General features: G+C 43.5%; 1 protein-coding gene and 1 long non-coding RNA gene across 3 annotated transcripts; both read left to right on the plus strand.

The window, feature by feature from the left end:
* Nucleotides 1-8,604: 8,604 nt before the first annotated feature.
* On the plus strand, nucleotides 8,605-12,346 carry LOC109876099 (uncharacterized). 2 transcript variants are annotated; one of them, XR_004204381.1, is made up of 4 exons: nucleotides 9,132-9,476; nucleotides 9,677-10,764; nucleotides 11,330-11,414; nucleotides 12,017-12,346. It is a non-coding gene; the product is annotated as an uncharacterized LOC109876099 (long non-coding RNA). The 2 variants fall into 2 exon arrangements; XR_004204380.1 differs by lacking the exon at nucleotides 11,330-11,414 and having other exon boundaries at nucleotides 8,605-9,476.
* A 1,541-nt stretch (nucleotides 12,347-13,887) lies between these two features.
* LOC109876102 (zinc finger protein 664-like) lies at nucleotides 13,888-25,572 on the plus strand. The gene is made up of 2 exons (XM_020468565.2): nucleotides 13,888-14,476; nucleotides 23,872-25,572. The coding sequence occupies exons 1-2, from the start codon at nucleotides 14,119-14,121 to the stop codon at nucleotides 24,912-24,914; spliced, it is 1,401 nt and encodes a 466-aa protein (XP_020324154.1). The 5' UTR covers nucleotides 13,888-14,118; the 3' UTR covers nucleotides 24,915-25,572.
* The last annotated feature ends 692 nt before the right edge of the window (nucleotides 25,573-26,264 follow it).

The raw sequence follows: 26,264 nt of genomic DNA on the forward strand, positions 1-26,264 counted from the left end.
GTTCAACTTCAACTGGTCCTGGAACACTTCAGGCCTCAGCCTATAAACATTATATATATTATAGAGCTCTGTTCAGCCTATAAACATTATATATTATAGAGCTCTGATCTTCTTCCACTGGTCCTGGAAAACTTCAGGCATCAGCCCATAAACATTATATATTATAGAGCTCTGTTCAGCCTTGTAACGGATATCGTCCTCTTCGTCTGAGGAGGAGTAAGGATCGGACCAAAACGCAGCGTGGTAAGTGTCCATATTGATTTATTAAAAAAACACAACTGAACACTGGAACAAAATAATAAACGTGAAATATACAAAACCGAAACAGTACCGTGTGGCCCAAACACTCACACGGGAAAAAAACACCACCAACCAAAAGGCTAGGCTACCTTAGTATGATTCTCAATCAGGGAAAACAATTGACAGCTGCCTCTGATTGAGAACCATACTAGGCCGAACTCAAAAATCAACATAGAAAAACAAACATAGACTGCCCACCCCAACTCACGCCCTGACCATAATTACACACAGACAAATCAAAGGAACTAAGGTCAGAACGGGACAGTACCCCCTCCCCCCAAATGTGCGGACTCCGGCCGCAAAACCTGAACCTAAAGGGGAGGGTCTGGGTGGGCGTCTGTCCGCGGTGGCGGCTCTGGCGCGGGACGTGGACCCCACTTCACCATAGTTTTTTTGCGCCTCGGGGCCGCCTCCGTGACCTCTTTAGAGCGGCGACCCTTGCCGCCGACTTTGGACTGGGGACCCACGCCACGGATCCCGAATGGACGGGAGATTCCGGCAGCGGCGGACAGGCGGGAGACTCCGGCAGCTCCGGAGTGAAGAGCGATTCTGGCATCGCCTGGCTGACTGACGGCCCTGGCGGCCCCTGGCTGGCTGACGGCTCTGGCAGCTCCCGGCTGACTGACGGCTCTAGCGGCTCCGGACAGACGGGAGCTCAGGACAGACGGGAGACTCTGGCGGCTCAGGACAGACGGGAGACTCTGGCGGCTCAGGACAGACGGGAGACTCTGGCGGCTCAGGACAGACGGGAGACTCTGGCGGTGCTGGGCAGGAGGAAGGCTCTGGCTGCGCTGGACAGGCGGGAGCACCTGTAGGGAGAAGACAGAGAGACAGTCTGGTGCGGGGGGCTGCCACCGGATAGACCGGACCGTGAAGGCGCACTGGAGCTCTTGAGCACCGAGCCTGCCCAACCTTACCTGTTTGAATGATCCCCGTAGCCAGGCCAGTGCGGCGAGGTGGAATAGCCCGCACTGGGCTGTGCTGGCGAACCGGGGACACCATGCGTAAGGCTGGTGCCATGTACGCCGGCCCGAGGAGACGCACTGGAGACCAGATGCGCAGAGCCGGCTTCATGGCACCTGGCTCGATGCCCACTCTAGCCCGGCCGATATGGGGAGCCGGGATGTAGCGCCGTGAGCTAAGCACGCGTACTGGGGACACCGTGCCCTCCACCGCATAACACGGTGCCTGACCAGTACGACACCCTCTCTCTCCACGGTAAGCACGGGGAGTTGGCGCAGGTCTCCTACCTGACTTTGCCACACTCCCTGTGTGCCACCCCCAATACATTTTTGGGGCTGCCTCTCGGGCTTCCTTGCCAGCCGTGTTCCCTCGAAGCGCTGGTTCCCATTACCTGCTGCCTCCGCTCTCCTGGCTGCCTCCACCTGTTCCCATAGGAGGCGATCCCCTCCCACCAGGATTTCCTCCCATGAGCAACCCTTGCCGTCCAAAACGTCCTCCCATGTCCAGGAGTCCTGAGATCGCTGCTGCCCAATACCACGCTGCTTGGTCCTTTTTTGGTGGGTGTTTCTGTAACGGATGTCATCTGGAGATAGAGAGGAGGACCAAGGTGCAGCGTGGTAAGTGTTCATATTAAAATGGTTTTAATAAACACTGAACTAAGGTCAGAACGTGACAAGCCTATAAACATTATATATTATAGAGCTCTGTTCAACTTCCACTGGTCCTGGGACACTTCAGGCCTCAGCCTATAAACATTATATATTTTATAGAGCTCTGTTCAGCCTATAAACATTATATATTATAGAGCTCTGTTCTACTTCAACTGGTCATAGGACACTTCACGCCTAGGCCTATAAACATTATATATTATAGCGCTCTGATCAGTCTATAAACATTATACACTGCTCAAAAAATGAAGGGAACACTAAAATAACATCCTAGATCTGAATGAAATGAAATATGAATGAAATATTCTTATTAAATACTTTTTTCTTTACATAGTTGAATGTGCTGACAACAAAATCACACAAAAATTATCAATGGAAATCAAATTTATCAACACATGGAGGTCTGGTTTTGGAGTCACACTCAAAATTAAAGTGGGAAACCACACTTCAGGCTGATCCAACTTTGATGTAATGTCCTTAAAACAAGTCAAAATAAGGCTCAGTAGTGTGTGTGGCCTCCACGTGCCTGTATGACCTCCCTACAACGCCTGGGCATGCTCCTGATGAGGTGGTGGATGGTCTCCTGAGGGATCTCCTCCCAGACCTGGACTAAAGCATCCGCCAACTCCTGAACAGTCTGTGGTGCAACGTGGCGTTGGTGGATGGAGCGAGACATGATGTCCCAGATGTGCTCAATTGGATTCAGGTCTGGGGAACGGGCGTACGTAGATACTGTACTCTATATCATCGACTGCATCCTTATGTAATACATGTATCACTAGCCACTTTAACTATGCCACTTGGTTTACATACTCATCTCATATGTATATACTGTACTCGATATCATCTACTGTATCTTGCCTATGCTGCTCCGTACCATCACTCATTCATATATCCTTATGTACATATTCTTTATCCCCTTACACTGTGTATAAGACAGTAGTTTTTTTTGGAATTGTTAGTTAGATTACTTGTTCGTTATTACTGCATTGTCGGAACTAGAAGCACAAGCATTTCGCTACACTCGCATTAACATCTGCTAACCATGTGTATGTGACAAATAAATTTGATTTGATTTGATTTGCCTTCCTCTTGCAGGAACTGCAGACACACTCCAGCCACATGAGATCTAGCATTGTCTTGAATTAGGAGGAACCCAGGGCCAACCGCACCAGCATATGGTCTCACAAGGGGTCTGATGATCTCATCTCGGTACCTTATGGCAGTCAGGCTACCTCTGGCGTGCACATGGAGGGCTGTGCGGCCCCCCAAAGAAATGCAACCCCACACCATGACTGACCCACCGCCAAACCGGTCATGCTGGAGGATGTTGCAGGCAGCAGAACGTTCTCCACGGCATCTCCAGACTCTCACGTCTGTCACATGTGCTCAGTGTGAACCTGCTTTCATCTGTGAAGAGCACAGGGTGCCAGTGGCGAATTTGCCAATCTTGGTGTTCACTGGCAAATGCCAAACGTCCTGCACGGTGTTGGGCTGTAAGCACAACCCCCACCCGTGGACGTCGGGCCCTCATACCACCCTCATGGAGTCTGTTTCTGACCGTTTGAGCAGACACATGCACATTTGTGGCCTGCTGGAGGTCATTTTGCATGGCTCCTCCTGCTCCTCCTTGCACAAAGGCGGAGATAGCGGTCCTGCTGCTGGGTTTTTGTCCTCCTACGGCCTCCTCCATGTCTCCTGATGTACTGGCCTGTCTCCTGGTAGCGCCTCCATGCTCTGGACACTACGCTGACAGACACAGCAAACCTTCTTGCCACAGCTCGCATTGATGTGCCATGCTGGATGAGCTGCACTACCTGAGCCACTTGTGTGGGTTGTAGACTCTGTCTCATGCTACCACTAGAGTGAAAGCACCGCCAGCATTCAAAAGTGACCACAACATCAGACAGGAAGCATAGGAACTGAGAAGTGGTCTGTGGTCACCACCTGCAGAACCACTACTTTATTGGGGGTGTCTTGCTAATTGCCTATAATTTCCACCTGTTGTCTATTCCATTTGTGAAAGAGGAATAGGATGTTACAGTAAAAAAAGAGGAGGAAGAGAAAGAGGAGGGAGGATACAGTTTTTGGAATGAAGAAGGAAGGGGAGATTACTGTCACATTGAAAGAAGAAGAGGTGGAGATAGGAGATCTGATTAACACCAGTAAGTACCGCATTCAATTTGTTGCTACCTGTTGTTTTCTCCGTTCCGTTTCCAAAAAATAACTTAACATATATATTTGAGAAGGGTCTATCTGCTGACCGCAGACTGGGGGGCACGCATACTGTGATTTTCATGTAGTAATGTTTTACTACACACCGTGCCCCGCAATAGTGCCATGTGAGAGTTGGGTTGGCTACACCAAAGATTATGGATATCAAATCAAATGTATTTATATAGCTCTTCGTACATCAGCTGATATCTCAAAGTGCTGTTCAGAAACCCAGCCTAAAACCCCCCAAACAGCAAGCAATGCAGGTGTAGAAGCACGGTGGCTAGGAAAAACTCCCTAGAAAGGCCAAAACCTAGGAAGAAACCTAGAGAGGAACCAGGCTATGAGGGGTTGCCAGTCCTCTTCTGGCTGTGCCGGGTGGAGATTATAACAGAACATGGCCAAGATGTTCAAATGTTCATAAATGACCAGCATGGTCAAATAATAATAATCACAGTAGTTGTCGAGGGTGCAGCGAGTCAGCACCTCAGGAGTAAATGTCAGTTGGCTTTTCATAGCCGATCATTAAGAGTATCTCTACCACCCCTGCTGTCTCGAGAGAGTTGAAAACAGCAGGTCTGGGACAGGTAGCACGTCCGGTGAACAGGTCAGGATTCTATAGCCGCAGGCAGAACAGTTGAAACTGGAGCAGCAGCACGGCCAGGTCGACTGGGGACAGCAAGGAGTCATCATGCCAGGTAGTCCCGAGGCATGGTCCTAGGGCTCAGGTCCTCCGAGAGAGAGAAAGAAAGAGAGAAAGAGAGAGCATACTTAAATTCACACAGGACACCGGATAAGACAGGAGAAGTACTCCATATATAACAAACTAACCCTAGCCCCCCGACACACGAACTACTGCAGCATATATACTGGAGGCTGAGAAAGGAGGGGTCAGGAGACACTGTGGCCCCATCCGATGACACCCCCGGACAGGGCCAAACAGGAAGGATATAACTCCACCCACTTTGCCAAAGCACAGCCCCCACACCACTAGAGGGATATCTTCAACCACCAACTTACCATCCTGAGACAAGGCCGAGTATAGCCCTCAAAGATCTCCGCCACGGCCCAACCCAAGGGGGGGCGCCAACCCAGACAGGAAGATCACATCAATGACTCAACCCACTCAAGTTACGCACCCTTCCTAGGGAAGGCATGAAAGAGCACCAGTAAGCCAGTGACTGAGCCCCTGTAATAGGGTTAGAGGATGAGAATCCCAGTGGAAAGAGAGGAACCGGCCAGGCAGAGACAGCAAGGACGGTTCGTTGCTCCAGAGCCTTTCTGTTCACCTTCACACTCCTGGGCCAGACTACATTCAATCATATGACCCACTGAAGAGATGAGTCTTCAGTAAAGACTTAAAGGTTGAGACCGAGTCTGCGTCTCTCACATGGGTAGGCAGACCATTCAATGAAAATGGAGCTCTATAGGAGAAAGCCCTGCCTCCAGCTGTTTGCTTAGAAATTCTAGGGACAATTAGGAGGCCTGCTTCTTGTGACCGTAGCGTACGTGTAGGTATGTACGGCAGGACCAAATCAGAGAGATAGGTAGGAGCAAGCCCATGTAATGCTTTGTTAGCAGTAAAACCTTGAAATCACACCTTGCCTTGACAGGAGGCTAGTACTGGAATAATATGATATTTTTTTGGGGTTCTAGTTAGGTTTCTAGTAGCCGTATTTAGCACTAACTGAAGTGTATTTAGTGCTTTATCCGGGTAGCCGGAAAGTAGAGCATTGCAGTAGTCTATCCTAGAAGTAACAAAAGCATGGATACATTCTTCTGCATCATTTTTGGACAGAAAGTTTCTGATTTTCGCAATGTTACTTAGATGGAAAAAAGCTGTCCTTGAAACAGTCTTCATATGTTCGTCAAAAGAGAGATCGGGGTCCAGAGTTACGCCGAGGTCCTTTTTTTCACAGTTTTATTTGAGACGACTGTACAACCATTAAGATTAATTGTCAGATTCAACAGAAGATCTCTTTGTTTCTTAGGACCTAGAACAAGCATCTCTGTTTTGTCCGAGTTTAAAAGTAGAAAGTTTGCAGCCAACCACTTTCTTATGTCTGAAACACAGGCTTCTAGCGAGGGCAATTTTGGGGCTTCACCATGTTTCATTGAAATGTACAGTTGTGTGTCATCTGCATAGCAGTGAAAGTTAACATTATGTTTTCGAATGACATCCCCAAGAGGTAAAATATATAGTGAAAACAATAGTGGTCCTAAAACGGAACCTTGAGGAACACTGAAATGTACAGTTGATTTGTCAGAGGACAAACCATTCACAGAGACAAACTGATATCTTTCCGACAGATAAGATCTAAACCAGGCCAAAACTTGTCCATGTAGTCCAATTTGGGTTTCCAATCTCTCCAAAAGAATGTGGTGATCGATGGTATCAAAAGCAGCACTAAGGTCTAGGAGCACGAGGACAGATACAAAGCCTCGGTCTGATGCCATTAAAAGGTCATTTACCACCTTCACAAGTGCAGTCTCAGTGCTATGATGGGGTCTAAAACCAGACTGAAGCATTTCGTATACATTGTTTGTCTTCAGGAAGGCAGTGTGTTGCTGCGCAACAGCCTTTTCAAAAAAGATTGAGAGGAATGGAAGATTCGATATAGGCCGATAGTGTTTTTATATTTTCTGGGTCAAGGTTTGGCTTTTTCAAGAGAGGCTTTATTACTGCCACTTTTAGTGAGTTTGGTACACATCCGGTGGATAGAGAGTCTATTATAGTTTATTATGTTCAACATAGGAGGGCCAAGCACAGGAAGCAGCTCTTTCAGTAGTTTAGTTGGAATAGGGTCCAGTATGCAGCTTGAAGGTTTAGAGGCCATGATTATTTTCATCATTGTGTCAAGAGATATAGTACTAAAAGACTTGAGTCTCTCTCTTGATCCTAGGTCCTGGCAGAGTTGTGCAGACTCAGGACAACTGAGCTTTGAAGGAATACGCAGGATCTTTTCCTCAAAGAAGTTCATGACTATTACTGCTGAAGTGAAAGCCATCCTCTCTTGGGGAATGCTGCTTTTTAGTTAGCTTTGCGACAGTATCAAAAATACATTTTGGATTGTTCTTATTTTCCTCAATTAAGTTGGAAAAATAGGATGATCGAGCAGCAGTAAGGGCTCTTCGATACTGCACTATACTGTCTTTCCAAGCTAGTCGGAAGACTTCCAGTTTGGTGTGGCACCATTTCTGTTCCAATGTTCTGGAAGCTTCAGAGCTCGGGTATTTTCTGTATACCAGGGAGCTAGTCTCTTATGAGATTTTTTTTTAGCTTTTAGGGGTGCAACTGCATCTAGGGTATTGCGCAAGGTTAAATTGAGTTCCTCAGTTAGGTGGTTAACTGATTTTTGTCCTCTGACGTCCTTGGGTAGACAGAGGGTGTCTGGAAGGACATCAAGGAATCTTTGTGTTGTCTGTGAATGTGGGTCTGAGCAGATTATTTGTTGCAATTGCAAACGTAATAAAATGGTGGTCCGATAGTCCAGGATTATGAGGAAAAACATTAAGATCCACAACATTTATTCCATGGGACAAAACTAGGTCTAGAGTATGACTGTGACATTGAGTAGGTCCAGAGACATGTTGGACAAAACCCACTGAGTCGATGATGGCTCTGAAAGCCTTTTGGAGTGGGTCTGTGGACTTTTCCATGTGAATATTAAAGTCACCAAACATTTGAATATTATCTGCTATGACTACAAGGTCCGATAGGAATTCAGGGAACTCAATGAGGAACGCTGTATATGGCCCAGGAGGCCTGTAAACAGTAGCTATAAAAAGTGATTGAGTAGGGTGCATAGATTTCATGACTAGAAGCTCAAAACGTCATTTTTAGTTTATTTTAATTTAATTTTGCTATCGTAAATGTTAGCAACACCTCCGCCTTTGCGGGATGCACGGAGGATATGGTCACTAGTGTAGCCAGGAGGTGAGGCCTCATTTAACACAGTAAATTCATCAGGCTTAAGCCATGTTTCAGTCAGGCCAATCACATCAAGATTATGATTAGTGATTAGTTCGTTGACTATAATTGCCTTTGAAGTAAGGGATCTAACATTAAGTAGCCCTATTTTGAGATGTGAGGTTTCACGATCTCTTTCAATAATGACAGGAATGGAGGAGGTTTTTATCCTAGTGAGATTGCTAAGGCGAACACCGCCATGTTTAGTTTTTCCCAACCTAGGTCGATGCACAGACACAGTCTCAATGGGGATAGCTGAGCTGACTACACTGACTGTGCTAGTGGCAGACTCCACTAAACTGGCAGGCTGGCTAACAGCCTGCTGCCTGGCCTGCACCCAATTTCATTGTGGAGCTAGAGGAGTTTGAGCCCTGTCACTCCTCCGCAGGTCAGGCTTGGTCATGTTTGTGGGTGAGTCCAAGAAAGAGGGCCAATTATCTACAAATTCTATCTTTTGGGAGGGGCAGAAACAGTTTTCAACCAGCGATTGAGTTGTGAGACTCTGCTGTAGAGCTCATCACTCCCCCTAACTGGGAGGGGGCCAGAGACAATTTCTCGATGCTGACACATCTTTCTAGCTGATTTACACGCTGAAGCTATGTTGCGCTTGGTGACCTCAGACTGTTTCATCCTAACATCGCTGGTGCTGACATGGATAACAATATCTCTATACTCTCTACACTCGCCAGTTTTAGCTTTAGCCAGCACCATCTTCAGATTAACCTTAACGTCGGTAGCCCTGCCCCCTGGTAAACAGTGTATGATCGCTGGAAGATTCGTTTTAAGCCTAATACTGCGGGTAATGGAGTCGCCAATGACTTGAGTTTTCAATTTGTCAGAGCTAATGATGGGAAGCTTCTGCATCTCAGACCGCATAACGGGAGGAGTAGAGACAAGAGAAGGCTCGGCCTCTGACTCCGACTCGTTGCTTAATGGGGATTTTCTGTCGGCTGAATGAGCGACACCGGTTGAGCATAGCTAAGTGAATTAAATACTACCAGCTACCTAACTTCATGTTAGCTAGCTATCTTGATGTATTTATCACTATAAAAAATAAAATTCAAATGCATTTGTAGGTAGCTAGCTAACAGCCATGGAGGAGGGTGAAAGGATAGCAGCCCCAACTGTCAGTGAGAGAGGAGGCTATTCTGGGTAGGGCAGGTACTTTTGTAATGAAGTCTGTTTCTTGTGAGGTTTTCTGTCCTCAGATAAAAAGCTACATGAAAGCCAGTCTACATATGAAGAGATCCCAATGAAGAGCAGTGGTTCTCAGTCCTGGGGACTCAAGAGGCACATTTTTGTTTTTGCCTCAGCACTGCACAGCTGAATCAAATGATCAACTCATCATCAAGCTTCAAATGGTATTTATGTATTCATTTGTGATGCCATCCTTGATATGATCCTGTTATTGTCACATGCTACACATGCACATATGTGTGCCCATGTATCTATCAATCCAATATTATCATGATTTGTTATCAGGGATATTATACTTTAGTAATCCACAATGACCCGGAGATGTAACAGTCTAATAATTACATTGTCTTCCATATTCCTACAGATACCTTGTAACTGGAGATTCCTTCAAAACGATTGCCTACAGTTACCAGGTAGGGCACTGCAAGGTTGGTTGACCAGGTTCATCTGGGACTGCCTCCTGGAGGAATTCAGGTGTGTGAAGGCTACCTGTGTCCTGCGTAACTTCATGAGGATGGACACGAGGACCAGGAGCGGATCCGCAGCTCACCACCGTGTCCCAGAGGAGAAGTCTGCTGCTCTGCAGGATGTTTCAAGGATGGGGTCCAACAACACAGCAAGAGAGGCAATCCGTGTGCAGGAGATCTTCACCTCCTACTTCTTCAAAGAGGGTGCTGTTCCCTGGCAACACCATAGACTACACTATGCACAACCAAAGGCTCTTTTAAGAGCCATTCACATTGCAATAAGAGTAGTCTTCCATTTATTTAGGTATGTCAACTGCAGTTATACAATTCACAGTTTCTCTCCCTTTGATTTCTACTTCTCATGTGAGGGTGCAGTTTAGGTAAGGGTATGATGTCTATGCAAAAACAAAACAGGCTATTTTAAGTCACCTATATTGAAAAAATATAGAACAATTAGACACCCTATAACCAACACCTACACACTCATGTATCAATCTGATTGATGGATTGTGTTGTGCAGTAAGCAGGTTCAGATGTATAACTGTGGCTCTTTCCACCTTAAAAAATAGGCAAGAGGGCCAACCATAGAGAATATTAAGACACTTAATAATTTCTATAATTACGCTATAATTGTTTGTCCTTGTGGGTCCGTTCATATTTTTCAGCATAAAGTACTCTGCAGCCACTTAGTGTGGTGTGGACACCAGGTGAGGCCACACACACACATTCCTGTTGAACACTGTCACTTTAACAACCTTATTTTCTCAATAACAGTCTCTCTCCTTCACTTCATCCCTCTCTCCCCTTCTCCCTAAATCCTCTAGGATATATCAGCTGTGTCGGTGAACACCTCCTGCATCTGAACTGGCTACATCGAGGGCACAGCAATCCAGCCTTACATTCTGGCACAGAGACTCATTCGGGACTTCTCCTTAGACGGGGGGCTAGTTTTGTGGCTGTTGGACTTCCTGAGCCAATGCTCACAGTGAGTCAAATAGGTCCCCATGTGTCAGATATACGCAATACCAACACAGGCTCTCCTCAGGGATGTGTTTTGTCCCCACTTCTGTACATCTTGTACACTAATAGTTGTACTAGTTCCCATACTGACAGACACCTCATTAAGTTCGCTGATGACACTGCCTTGATCAACCTGTTGCATGATGACGAGGAACATCATGGCCCGGTCCTAGATGACTTTGTAGAGTGGTATGAGGAATCACACTTGGTCCTCAATACCAACAAGACCAAAGAGATGTGCATAGACTTCAGGAAGCGTACAACACCTACCTCTGCAACATCTATCAGAGGTCAGAATATAGAAATCATAGAGGAATGTAAATATCTGGGTGTCCTTTTGGACAATAAGCTTCAGTGGAGTAAATGTACAGACCTGATCTACAAAAAGAGCCAACAGAGACTGTACTTTCTAAAAAAAAATTGGGTTCTTTTAATATAGTCTGTACTATACTGACTCTGTTTTACAAATCTTTTATTGAGAGTATTTTAACTTTTTGTATTGTTTGTTGGTTTGGCAATGCCACTATCAGCCAGAGAAGCATGCGGAGGAGGATTATTACCACAGAAAGCGAGGTACTTGGAGTCAAACAGACAGGCCTGGATGAGATCTTTAAGGTCAGAGCCCTCTGTAAGGTTCTCAAAATCATTTTAGACCCAAGCCACCCCCTGTACCTGGACTTTGAATTACTCCCCTCTGGGCGCAGGTATAGGGCACCCCCCAGCAGGAGGAATAGAACAAGACAATAATTTGTGCCAGGTGTGATATCCCTCCTAAATAGCTCCGGTGAATGTTCCCATTGACCCCGTAAGGCCAGCAGGCTAGTCTTTTCTTCTTTAAAAAAAATGGATTGATTTATTGTTTTAAAAGTTTTATTTCTCATTTCTTACTATTATTCTTCTTATTGGTGCGTAACTGTTATGAAAGTTGTCAATCGTGTTTTGTATTTAAACGCCACTTCGAATGTGTACATGACACTGCAACAGAATTTCCCTATGGGGACAATAAAGTCAGTAAGTAAGTAAGCATGATCAGATGTGAGGGGTCACTTGGTCAGGTCAACAGGAAGTATTATTTAAGATATGCTTTACATTGAAATACAGATAGATGCAGTAGTCCCAGAGTTAATGATCCAAGGTCAGTTTTGCATTTCACCTCCTGATTGATGACTAACAAGGCTTAAACATGCTCTCTCTCTCCATCTGTCTCTCGTCTGCAGATATGTTTTGATGTGAGAGGATGCCAACCCCCAGTCCCATCATCGCCACCTCACCTGCTTTAAAGATAACCATTGTGCCGACTAGACACTTATGTAATTGTGATGAACTGAGAGAATATTTAGGTAGCACTGTGATTAATTAATCACGTGCTGCCTTCCCTGCTCCTATGTGTTTACCTCTTTCCCTTTCTGTCTTTAACTCCTCTCTCTCCACCTCCTCTTTCTTCCTGTTTTTATAATTCACAACAGAAGTGCATTGAAGTACATATTGAACTTGTATTTATAACACCTGTATAATGAGCTTTTCAATAAAGCGTTTCACATTCTCTACTGGTTGAAATGAAGTGTAATGTGATGAAATACTCCACCTATCCTGTGTTTATCAGATCAATGCAGATGAAGGGCATTAGATGTTGAGATGAACCGGTGTTAGAGTATTTACATGATGCATAGGAAGTGTAGTATAGTGTTTTTTAACATTATATTTCTGTATATTTGAATTAACTAGTTAAATCCTATTTCTAGTCTATTAGTTATAATGTGTAACCATTGATGTCCCAGGATCACGATTGGTAAACACTGTTGAAGTGTATAATTGTATTACATACATGCAGACACAGAGTCATTCAAAGACTGGAATTTGATACTCCTGGTATTGGATATGACTGAAAAATAATCTCAAAGACATTCATACCTGAAATGCACCTTTATTTGCGAAGGTAGAGTACATGATCAGTGAATATATTAAATGTACAGGATACAATGTGGGGATCTCATGCATGGTAATAACTACATGTATATATGACTTTCATCCTTGGCACAACATATTATATTCTACTCAATCCATAGGCTTCATTAATGTCATTCAGGCTGTTTTGAAGTTGATACAACTGGCTATGATAGCTGAGGTTCATAGCTAGGTTCTGAACTAATATGTATACCAAACGTTTGGGTCCATACACAGATCGGCTAGATATCTAGCTACACATCCATGGGCATACCGGGATTTTAATCATCCACTGCACAATAAGCAAGAACATAGCTGGCTACGTTATTTAATCTATCTGCATGGTAAATATCAGCAAGACAAGCTTACACAATTGTACATTCAATTTGCTGTAAATTCTTCAGCTAGCTAGATTCTATACACCCACTGTTTCACAAAACGACAGCCTGGTTTGCTGGTTGTTTCAGGAGTCCCTAAAACAACCAGAATTACAATTTCAAACTCATGTCACAACACCCATCTAGCCTGCTAAATCACGATTTTCATAAATGAACTTTATGATAAGAAAATGCATTATCGTTTGTCTCTACATGAACAAACATTCCTGTCAACTGTACATGTTTTTGCATGATTCGTTATGACATTATAATCCCTTACATTTGCTTCCAATCTAGTATTTCTGTCTGCCATCTTTGATCCAGTTCAGTTCTGTGTAGGGGTACCCCTCTCTCCTAGTATTTCTGTTCGCCATCTTTGATCCAGTTCAGTTCTGTGTAGGGGTACCCCTCTCCTAGTATTTATGTCCGCCATCTTTGCTGAAGAAAGTCTGACAGTCACTAGCGCAGCAGCAGCCTTCCCCGGTCCTAGTGCCGCCCGTAAGAATCTTAATGTGATGGAACGGTTGACGAAAAAAATTAATCGCAGAAAAAAATCTATTGACTGATATTGATTTATTTAGGGGGGGGGGGGGGGGGGTAATTAATATTTTAGGACTAGCGTCGTCTCTGATACCTACCCTTTAACTTTTTGTCTGAAAATTAAATATACATCTTACTCAACTGCGTTATCCACTCCAGTCAGCAGATGGCGGTATGGGAATTTAAGGAAATGCTGTTAGTGTGACGTATAATCTAGTGGACGGAACGCTTCTTTCAACAGCAGCAACAGTTAGTCAGACACCTCGGTAGCTGAGTAGACAAAATAGACGAACCAGTAGAGCTCCTTAGACGCTTTAGTGTATATTAACCACTGTGTTTTACACCCACTTCTGTCGTCTAGTTAGTTATCCGATTTAATTTCATATTACGGTGTTGTTATTAGTCAGCTAGCGGGCTGGTTAAATTAGCATTAGCCTAGCTAGCTTACATCCCCGACCATGAGCTCACTAAGCTACTCTCCTTCTGCTAAAGAAGAGGGTATCTGCTGGACGGAAAAAGATGGACTGTGGCTGAACGTTGTCGTGAAAGAAGAGGAAGAAGAGGATTTCCCAGTAAAACAAGAAGTAGATGGTGAGGCTGTTACAGTGAAAGAAGAAGAGAAAGACGTTTCAGTGAAAGAAGAGGAAGATGCGTTCAGAGTGAAAGAGGAGGATGGGGAGGTGACTGTCATATCCAAAAAGGAGGAAACTGGATTTCTGGGCCCGGTTTGCCAAACGCATCTTAAGGCATCCAATGGTTCTAACGATGAACTTAGCCGTAAGATGGTTTTGAGAAACCGGCCCCTGATTAACACTAGTAAGTACTGTCTTGAATACAAAAGCACAAACTGCAGTTGTTGAACTGATGTTTGGTGTTAAAGGGGAAATATGCAATAGCTACATCCATATTTTGACTTTGTAATTATTTATTTATAGCCATTGATTCTTGAAGAATATAACACATGCCTCATGAGCTTAGTTCAACTGTTGTACCCCATCAGAACCCCAAATAACCTTTTTTTACGCCAATGTTTAGAAACAATGTAAATCAACACTGTATAGCCTCAAAACGTGGATAAAACGAGTTCAGCTCTGGACTATCCCCTGAATTCACTACACCATAAATACAAAGACTGGCCATCAATGAGGTCAAAATTATGGTTTTAAACAGATTTCAAGGATATATAGTATATTCTAGAATTCATCCATGATGTCATAATGATAGTTTAACCAGGTTTCTAGGCTATATAGTATATTCTAGAATTGCCAGTGAAGATTTCTTGTGGGGTCAAGTTATTAGAGCTGTTGATAAGTCATTGTATAATATTCAGCCAATTTTTTTTCATGCCATTACATGAAAGGCGAAACATACCTAGATTCAATAATATTCATGAATTGGTTTGAAACCTTTGTTTTAAACCCTTCTCAAAGTTGGTGCCTGGATGGATTTGTAAAAAATGGTTTGTCAGAAAACACTATTTTATTTATTTAATTGTAACCTTTATTTAACTAGGCAAGTCAGTTAAGTTTTCTGTGATGGCCTACCCCGGACGACGCTGAGACAATTGTGCACCACCCTATGGGACTCCCAATCACGGCCGGTTGTGATACAGCCTGTAGGGACGCCTCAAGTACAGAGATGCAGTGACTTAGACCGCTGTGCCACTCGAGAGCCCCAAAATCATGTTCTAGTGCTGTCCCCAACTAAAATAAATCTTGGTCAACCAAGAGTCATCTGTTCTTTCTACCAATCGCTCCATGTGTTTTAATAAAATCAACTATATGTACGTAACTTGTCTGATGCTTTAAGCATGCTGTTTGATTAAATAACAGATACACAAGTTATTTGAGGGAGCCAGTCATCAATATAACTGAGAAAAACTCTCCTCCTCCCCCTGCTGCTGCTGGACTTTGTAAATTCTGTCATTTTGCTCCCGAAGTTTTCAGTAATTAACTACACCAGCGGTTGTTAAACTTTTCCATTTAGAGTGACAATGTATCTTACCATTTCTACTGATCTGCTTGCCAGTTATGATTTTCATATGCACATTTTTATGGAACAGTTTCATTTAATTTATAATAGTATCTCAAAATCATTGTCTGTGATTAATCTACATTCTATCTAAATCTAAATGAAAATTATACAAATCTAAAAGTAACTTTTATTGCCAACTATGTAAAAATAAATGGCCTACATAACAAATAAAAACATTGCAGCCTGCAGGTAGAAAATATCCTGATTAAAAATAAATATCCTAGAAATCACATTTGCTGCGCATGGCCTGTCTACAACAAACTTGAAACATTGTATCAACTATCAACTGGGTCCTCCAAAACTTGTGCTAGCAAGCTTGCAACATTGTATCAAATATTCTGGGCCCTCAGAGTTTCCCGCGCCTGTGAGTTTGGGACAGACACAGCTGTCGGCTAGTTGTGCAAAGGATTAAGAGTAATCAGGTATTTTATGACATTTCCACTGGATCAGATCATTACATTTTTCCCTTTCATGCCGAGTGAAAATATATTACGAAAATACTTTGAAGGAACTATTGTCATATGCAATTGATTTTGATTAGACTTAGTTTACTTGCTGTTTGAGGTGAAGAAACAATTGCTTTGAGAAGCTCCACAACTCATTAGTGGTGGTGCATTAAGACAATCAGAAATACTATCAGACATCCCCAAATGTGCACATTTATAGGCCTACATTCTTGTGCAGGCCAGGTAGACTAGTCCTACTTCTATATGCATAATTAGGTGTGCATCCTTACTCAACATTGACAGGTGTGTTTCAAACAAAAGACAATAAATTGGCAAAACTGACGCATCTTGCAGGGTCAGGTCTGGGTGGTCTGCCATGGGGCTGTTTCATTTAGTATCCGTTTGGATCGGCATGGGGAATGATTGTCTTTTCCCATTGTATGTTGTACCGAAGTTGACTGACTGAAAGGGAGTGTAACTTTATGATTATTGTTGGATTCTAAACTTTGAACTTATTCAAGACATGATAGTTCAGACGCAGAGTATATAAAGGAGTGAGATTAGTAGAAAGACATAGTGACTGGAATGTGCTGGGTGGACGGGAGGAGATCACAGGATTGCTTTAGGGGAAGAGGATGGACATCTGTGGATTAGGCGAAGGAGGGGTTTAGGTCAGGAGGTCAGGTCAGACCCCCTGAAGGGAGTAGTAAGGGTTTAGTATCCTGTTACCCTCTTCCTGTCGACCCCGAAGATGTAAGGATTGGAGAGAAGGAGGAGTGTCCAAAGTGGGGTATATATACTTGTAATGGTGAGGACATGTTTTTGTCTGATCTACAGATGTAACGACCCTTTGGGAAGAATTGAACTTGGTTAACTTCTTGCGTCGAGCAATCCCGTATCCGGAAGCGTAATCATAGCCTCAAGCTCATTACCATAATGCAACGTTAACTATTCATGAAAATCGCAAATGAAATGAAAGAAATATATTCACTCACAAGCTTAGCCTAATTGTTAACAACACTGTCATCTCAGATTTTCAAAATATGCTTTTCAACAATAGCTACACAAGCATTTGTGTAAGAGTATTGATTGCTAGCATAGCATTAAGCCTAGCATTCAGCAGGCAACATTTTCACAAAAACAAGAAAAGCATTCAAATAAAATCATTTACCTTTGAAGAACTTCGGATGTTTTCAATGAGGAGACTCAGTTAGATAGCAAATGTTCAGTTTTTCCAAAAATATTATTTGTGTAGGAGAAATCGCTCCGTTTTGTTCATCACGTTTGGCTAAGAAAACCCCCCGAAAATTCAGTCATTACAACGCCAAACTTTTTACCAAATTAACTCCATAATATTGACAGAAACATGGCAAACGTTGTTTAGAATCAATCCTCAAGGTGTCACATATCTATTCGATGATAAATCATTCGTGGCAGTTGGGTTTCTCCTCGGAAGCAAATGGAAAAATACACGCAGCTGGAGATTACGCAATAATTTTGATGGAGGACACCAAGCGAGCACCTGGTAAATGTAGTCTCTTATGGTCAATCTTCCAATGATATGCCTACAAATACGTCACAATGCTGCAGACACCTTGGGGAAACGACAGAAAGTGTAAGCTCATTCCTGGCGCATTCACAGCTATATAAGGAGACATTGGAACACAGCGCCTTCAAAATCTGGGGCATTTCCTGTTTGAAATTTCATCTTGGTTTCGCCTGTAGCATCAGTTCTGTGGCACTCACAGGTAATATCTTTGCAGTTTTGGAAACGTCAGAGTGTTTTCTTTCCAAAGCTGTCAATTATATGCATAGTCGAGCATCTTTTCATGACAAAATATCTTGTTTAAAACGGGAACGTTTTTTTATCCAAAAATTAAGAGCGCCCCCTATATCGAAGAAGTTAAGCTTCTCTAGTGTCTGTGAGTTGTTTACTCTGAAAAATTACTGTTGCTGTCTGACATTTTTTTGTATTCTGAAATGCACTCGACCTACGTGTCATTTAGTGGCTCCTTAAGTTACGCTGGGAAAACAGTTTGTGGGCACAGAAATACAAAATCATTTTAGATTTTGCTAAATACAATATCAACTTGTAATCCAAGGTGGCGTAGCAGTATGATGTGTTTGTTTTTTTTGTATTTTTTTTGTATATATTGTAATATATTTCTATGTTTAAATATACCTTCCGGCAACCCGCCTCACCCAATGTAATACGGATCTGCTATTTTTGACCTTATAGCTAGAACCTCCATCAGAAGCTAACCAGCTAATTAGCTACTAGCTATTTTGTCATTGTTCGCCACTGCTTGTGGCCTTTACTTTTTTAGCTCAGACACCAGCCGCTTTTAGCCTGGATAATACCTTCCAGTCTGCACAGCGCAATTTCAACTCTGAGCATATTGGACTGTTTTTCTCCACTACATCACTGTATTCCTGCCGTAAGCTCTGGACCATTACACCGGATAATCGCAGCTAGCTAGCTGCTACCGATTGGTCCAGCCTTGAAGCTAGCCTTGAGTCAGGCCCATCTCCCAGCCTACTCAGTGGACCCTATGATCACTCGGCTACACAGCTGATGTCTCCCAGACTCTTCACTAAGATGAGTAGAAGCCACTACATCACCGGATTCCGTTGCAAAGGCTCTGGACCTTTGCAACGGAGTGGCTATAGTGGCTAACACCCTTGTCCCGAAGCTAGCACCATTTAACCTCGAGCCAGGTGCATCTCCCGGCTAGCAAACATAATTACTCCAGCTACAATACCTCTTTTGCCAATTGGCCTGGACCCTTTGTCAACACCGAGCACCGCTGATCCATCACGACAGGTCTGCCGACGGAATTCGTCCGATGTGCCCTCAACCAGCCTTTGCAGGACGTTGGTGACGCCCTTGTCCCGAAGCTAGCACCAGTTAGCCTCGAGCCAGGCGCATCTCCTGGCTAGCGTAGTAACAACTATCTAACGGCTTCCCTGTTTCATATATTCCTGTTCACTGGACCCTATGATCACTTGGCTACATAGCTGATGCCTGTTGGATTGTTCATTAATCACGGGTCTCCATTTTGTTTATTTTGTTTATCTGTCGGCCACAGGCTCAAAGTCAAGCCCTGTGTGTAGTTAACTGACCCTCTCTGCCCATTCATTGCCATTTTACCTGTTGTTGTTGTCTTAGCTGATAAACTGTTGTCTTACCCGTTGTTGTTTACCTCCACTGTACCCGCACCCTACCATACCCCTGTCTGTACATTATACCTTGAATCTATCCTATCAGGCCCAGAAATCTGCTCCTTTTATTCTCTGTTCCAAATGCACTATTCGACCAGTTCTGATAGCTTTTAGCCGTACCCTCATCCTACTCCTCTGTTCCTCGGGTGATGTAGAGGTTAACCCAGGCCCTGGGTGTCCCTGGGCGCTCTCATTTGTTGACTTCTGTATCCATAAAAGCCTTGGTTTCATGCATGTTAACATCAGAAGCCTCCTCCCTAAGTTTGTTTTTACTCACTGCTTGTCCTTGCATGTCTGAATCCTGGCTTAGGAAGGCAACTAAAAATTCAGAAATTTCCATCCCCAACCACAACATTTTCCGTCAAGATAGAACTGTCAAAAAGAGAGGAGTTGCAATCTACTGCAGACATGGCCTGCAAAGTTCTGTCATACTTTCCAGGTCCATGCCCAAACAGTTCGAGCTTCTAATTTTAAATATGAATCTCTCCAGAAATAAGTCTCTCACTGTTGCCGCCTGTTACAGACCCCCCTCAGCTCTCAGCTGTGCCCTGGACACCATATGTGAATTGATTGCCCCCCATCTATCTTCAGAGTTTGTTCTATTAGATGACCTAAACTGGGATATGCTCAACACCCCGGCCGTCCTACAATCCAAGCTAGATGCCCTCAATCTCACACACATTATCAAGGAACCCACCAGGTACAACCCTAAATCCGTAAACATGGGCACCCTCATATATATTATCCTGACCAACTTGCCCTCCAAATACACCTCTGCTGTTTTCAATGAGGATCTCAGCGATCACTGCCTCATTGCCTGCATCCGTTATGGGTCCGCAGTCAAACAACCACCCCTCATCACTGTCAAACGCTCCCTAAAACACTTCTGCAAGCAGGCCTTTCTAATCGACCTGGCCCGAGCATCCTCGAAGGATATTGACCTCATCCCGTCAGTAGAGGATGCCTGGTTGTTCTTTTAAAAGTTATTTCCTCACTACCTTAAATGTTTTTATATTTATTTCACCTTTATTTAACCAGGTAGGCAAGTTGAGAACATGTTCTCATTTACAATTGCGACCTGGCCAAGATAAAGCAAAGCAGTTCGACACATACAACAACACAGAGTTACACATGGAGTAAAACAAACATACAGTCAATAATGCAGTAGAAACAAGTCATATATACGATGTGAGCAAATGAGGTGATAAGGGAGGTAAAGGCAAATAAAAGGCCATGGTGGCAAAGTAAATACAATATAGCAAGTAAAACACTGCAATGGAATATTTGCAGTGGAAGAATGTGCAAAGTAGAAACAAAAATAATGGGGTGCAAAATAAATAAAATAAATACAGCAGGGAAAGAGGTAGTTGTTTGGGCTAAATTATAGATGGGCTATGTACAGGTGCAGTAATCTGTGAGCTGCTCTGACAGCTGGTGCTTAAAGCTAGTGAGGGAGATAAGTGTTTCCAGTTTCAGAGATTTTTGTAGTTCGTTCCAGTCATTGGCAGCAGAGAACTGGAAGGAGAGGCGGCCAAAGAAAGAATTGGTTTTGGGGGTGACCAGAGAGATATACCTACTGGAGCGCGTGCTACAGGTGGGTCATGTTATGGTGACCAGCGAGCTGAGATAAGGGGGGACTTTACCTAGCAGGGTCTTGTAGATGACATGGAGCCAGTGGGTTTGGCTAAATAAGCATGCCCCTTTCAAAAAATGTAGAACTAAGAACAGATATAGCCCTTGGTTCACTCCAGACCTGACTGCCCTCGACCAGCACAAAAACATCCTGTGGCCTACTGCACTAGCATCGAATAGTCCCCGCGATATGCAACTTTTCAGAGAAGTCAGGAACCAATACACACAGTCAGTTAGGAAAGCAAAGGGTAGCTTTTTCAAACCCGAAATTTACATCCTGTAGCTCTAACTCCAAAACGTTTTGTGACACTGTAAAGTCTATGGAGAATAAGAGCACCTTCTCCCAGCTGCCCACTGCACTGACGCTAGGAAACACTGTCACCACCGATAACTACATGATAATTGAGAATTTCAATTAGCATTTCTCTACGGCTGGCCATGCTTTCCTCCCTTGCTACCCCAACCCCGGCAGCTACTTGCCCAAGCCTCCCCAGCGTCTCCTTCACCCAAATGCAGTTTTTCTGAAAGAGTTGCAAAACCTGGACCCGTACAAATCAGCTGGGCTAGACAATCTGGACCCTCTCTTTTTAAAATTATCTGCCATCATTGTGGCCACCCCTATTACTACTCTGTTCAACCTCTCTTTCGCATCGTCCGAGATTCCTAAAGATTGGTACGCTTACGCGGTCATCCCCCTCTTCAAAGGGGGTGACACTCTAGACCCAAACTGTTACAGACCTAAATCCATCATGCCTTACCTTTCTAAAGTCTTCGAAAGCCAAGTTAACAAACAGATCACTGACCATTTTGAATCTCACTGTACCTTCTCCACTGTGCAATCCGGTTTCTGAGTTGGTCACGGGTGCACCTCAGCCACACTCAAGGTACGAAACGATATCATAACCGCCAACGTTAGAAGACAGTACTGTGCAGCCCTCCTCATCAACCTGGCCAAGGCTTTCGACTCTGTCAATCACCGTATTCTTATCGGCAGACTCGACAGCCTTGGTTTCTCAAATGACTGACTTGCCTGGTTCACCAACTACTTCTCAGATAGAGTTCAGTGTGTCAAATCGGAGGGCCTGTGTTCCGGACCTCTGGCTGTCTGGGGGTTCCACGGGGTTCATGTCTCGAACCAACTCTTTTCTCTGTATATACCAACGATGTTGCTCTTACTGCGGTTGATTCCTTGATCCACCTCTACGCAGGCGACACCATTCTGTATACATCTGGCCCTTCTTCGGACACTGTGTTAACAAACCTCCAAACCTTCAATACAATACCAAACTCCTTCTGTGGCCACCAACTTATCTTAAACGCTAGTAAAATTAAATACATGCTCTTCAACCGATCTTGCCTGCAGCCGCAGCCTGACTATTATCACTACTCTGGACGATTCTGACTTAGGTATTTGTTTTCCACAAAATCTAAGTGTCTGATTAGACTGTAAACTCTCCTTCCAACCCAAAATTAAATCTAGATCGGCTTCCTATTTCGCAACAATGCCTACTTCACTAATGCTGCTAAACACCCTCATAAAACTGACTATCCTACCGATTCTTGACTTCGGCGATGTCATTTTCAAAATAGCCTCCAACACTACTCAGCAAACTGGATGCAGTCTATCACCGTGCCATCCGTTTTGTCACCAAAGCCCCATATACCACCCACCACTGCGACCTGTATGCTCTCGTTGGCTGGCCCTCGCTACATATTCGTCGCCAAACCCACTGGCTCTAGGTCATCTATAAGTCTTTGCTAGGCCGCCTTAACTCTGCTCACTGGTCACCATAGCAACACCCACCCATTGCACTCGCTCCAGGAGGTAAATCTCACTGGTCATCCCCAAAGCCAACACCTACTTTGGCCGCTATTCCTTCCAGTTCTCTGCTGCCAATGACTGGAACGAATTGCAAAAATCGCTGAAGTTGGAGACTTATCTCCCTCGCTAGCTTTAAGCATCAGCTATCTGAGCAGTTTACCGATTGCTGCAGCTGTACACAGCCCATCTGTAATAGCCCATCCAACTGCCTACCTCATCCCCATGTTTTATTTACTTTTTTTGCTCTTTTGCACCCCAGTATTTCTTCTTGCACATAATCATCTGCACATCTATCACTCCAGTGTTAATTTACTAAATTGTAATTACTTCGCTACTATGGCCTATTTATTGCCTTACCCCCATACTCCATTTGAACACACTGTATATAGATGTTTCTATTGTGTTATTGACTGGACCCCCATACTCCATTTGAACACACTGTATATAGATGTTTCTATTGTGTTATTGACTGGACGGTTTTTCAATATTTACACGTAGTTCTTGATACTGTAGCAAACAATATATTAAACAGGACATTCAAACGAGCCATACAATTATACTCCAAAGTAGTGTGATATGTACTCATAAGCAACCTGGAAATTGAGTTTTCCCCCATTCACAGTCAGAATACATTGTGAAAAACTAAAATCTTTGCTCACCATTTTTGCTCCAGGCAGATAGTACATCCATAACTATCAGTTTCCTCATTAGCAGGGAGGAGTTTCTGCAATCAAATTGTCCTCGTGCCTCAATTTTAGCAAACACAAAAGGGGCCTATATTGGAGACCAAAAGCCGTCTGCCACACTGCTTAGAGTTTCAACAGCATGAATTACTTATTTCTAGCCTACAATCATCGATGTCAATACTAATGTGAAAACAAGACAAAATATGACTATTCTTGCTCATTTTAAGACAATTGTCAAGTCATTTTAACATGCATTACAGACGTCAATTGTTGTACAACATCATGGCTATGCTGTTGGCATCACATTTTACAGTGGATTACCATTGTTGTGGGCCTTTAATCATCTGTCTGACTTTGTTGTTCACACAGGAGAGAGACATGACTATCGTGGATCCCCTGGGGAGCCTCAACAACCTCGTGATGCTGAAGAGGCAGAGAAGAGTCTCTCCAGATCAGAACACCTCAATAAACACCCGCAGAGATCCACAGGGAAGAGAACTCACTGCTGCCCTGACTGTGGGAAGAGATTCACCTCATCAGGCATTAAAATTCATCAGAGAACACACACAAGAAAGAAACCGTATAGCTGTGATCAATGTGGGAAGAGTTTTGGTCAATCTGGAGAGCTGACAGTGCACCAGAGAACACACACAGGAGAGAAGCCTTATAGCTGTGATCAATGTGGGAAGAGTTTTACTACATCTAGCACTCTGACTTTACACCAGAGAATACACACAGGAGAGAAACCTTATAGCTGTGATCAATGTGGGAAGAGTTTTACTACATCTAGCACTCTGACTTTACACCAGAGAATACACACAGGACAGAAACCTTATAGCTGTGATCAATGTGGGAAGAGTTTTAGTCAATCTGGCCATCTGGTTTCACACCAGAGAACACACACAGGAGATAAACCTTATCGCTGTGATCAATGTGGGAAGTGTTTTGGTAGATCTGGCCATCTGGTATCACACCAGAGAACACACACAGGAGAGAAACCTTATAGCTGTGTTCAATGTGGGAACAGTTTTGGTCAATCTGGCCATCTGGTGTCACACCAGAGAACACACACAGGAGAGAAATCTCTTAGCTGTGGTCAATGTGGGAAGTGTTTTGGTAGATCTGGCTCTCTCAATCTACACAAGAGAACACACACAGGAGAGAAACCTTATAGCTGTGGTCAGTGTGGGAAGAGTTTTGGTCAATCTGGAGAGCTGACATTGCACCAGAGAATACACACAGGAGAGAGACCTTATAGCTGTGATCAATGTGGGAAGAGTTTTGGTAGATCTGGCACTCTGACTCTGCACAAGAGAACACACACAGGCGAGAAACCTTTTTGCTGTGCTCAGTGTGACAAGAGGTACTTTGATAAAAGATCTCTGGTCAAACATCAGAAAATACATACATGAAGGAGTTATTTTGTGATATCAATGAAAAAATGTCACAATGTAGAATGTTTTTAACATTGTAGTAGGAGTATTTTAAGGAATTTCACAATGTAGAATCCTAAACGTTTGCCCCATTCAATTGATTTCAGCATGATATGGATATTAGCCTTTGGAAAAATCCAGGCTCTGAATTGAAAGAGTACTATTTATGTGATTTAACAAAAAGTGACTAACACAAAAAGAGTTTTGTAACACTTACCATGTTGGTGACCCACTTCAATCAAAATGCATCACTTCAGAATGTAGCTAGCTGTTTTCTACGAATTGTCCTCTAACCAGTGATGTACACATTATTCCCAGATTCCGTGTGGTTTTTGTGCTGTTAAAACTAACAGGACGTGCAACCTCATCTCTCTCCTCTCAGCACAATGGATTTCAACATGATATCGATGAGTGATGACAAATAAGTGTTGCGTTCCTTAGTTTAGCGACCCCTACATTTAAATGCATCACTCCAATCTGTAGATGACTGTCTTCTGCAGGTTGTCCTTTAACCAGTGAGGTAAAAGATATCTCCCATTTCCATGTGTTTTTTTAGTCGTGTTAGTTTCAACAACCAGCGTTGCTGGTGCTTGTGCAGTTTTTAAGGAGCTTGTTTAAATAAATACAAGAAATATGATATTGTGGCAGATGTTTGTGTAAATAGCACATGTTATGTTTAGGTTTTTAATTTATCCCAAACTGTTTCTGCATATTGGTTATTGATTTGGACATGTTAAAACTGTTTTAACATTGGGGCTATCCCACCTGTCAAAATGTAATTGAAAAGCCATTGAAAATAAGACTATGTAACCAAATATGTAATATTTCCAATTCATGTAACATTTAGTAATGATTATTAATGCAACCAACTGACAATTTGGTACAATTATATTGACATTGTTTCCCTGCTTTTAGAATATCAGGGTTCATTCTCAGATGTGCCAACCCAAATGTACTAGAGCATGACATTGGGGACTGGGCCCCCGATCCAACAACATGCCTATCTAGTGAACCCTGAAAAGAGAAGCGCCGCAATAAGTTGGAAAGTTACTACGGATATTGCAAGAGTTTCCGCTTGAAATCAGACACGTCCTTGGTAGGGACAACTTGGTTGCTGATTGTCTCAAGGGTGGGCAGCCAAAAAGTTTTCTGTTTTGCGTTAAGGCAGTGAGTTGCCATGGATCACAATTTATTTTGACTGCACGTTTTTCCGTTTTGTAGAAAGGTTTTGTTTGGGCTCGTTTCAGAGGGACGGGAGTTCTAGAAGCTAGTGAGTTTTAGGAAGACGGTAGTTCTAGAAGCTAGTGGGGAAAAAACATTTTTTTCTTG

This window comes from Oncorhynchus kisutch, linkage group LG20 (genome assembly GCF_002021735.2).
Source record: "Oncorhynchus kisutch isolate 150728-3 linkage group LG20, Okis_V2, whole genome shotgun sequence".
NCBI classification, from domain to species: Eukaryota; Metazoa; Chordata; class Actinopteri; order Salmoniformes; family Salmonidae; genus Oncorhynchus; species Oncorhynchus kisutch.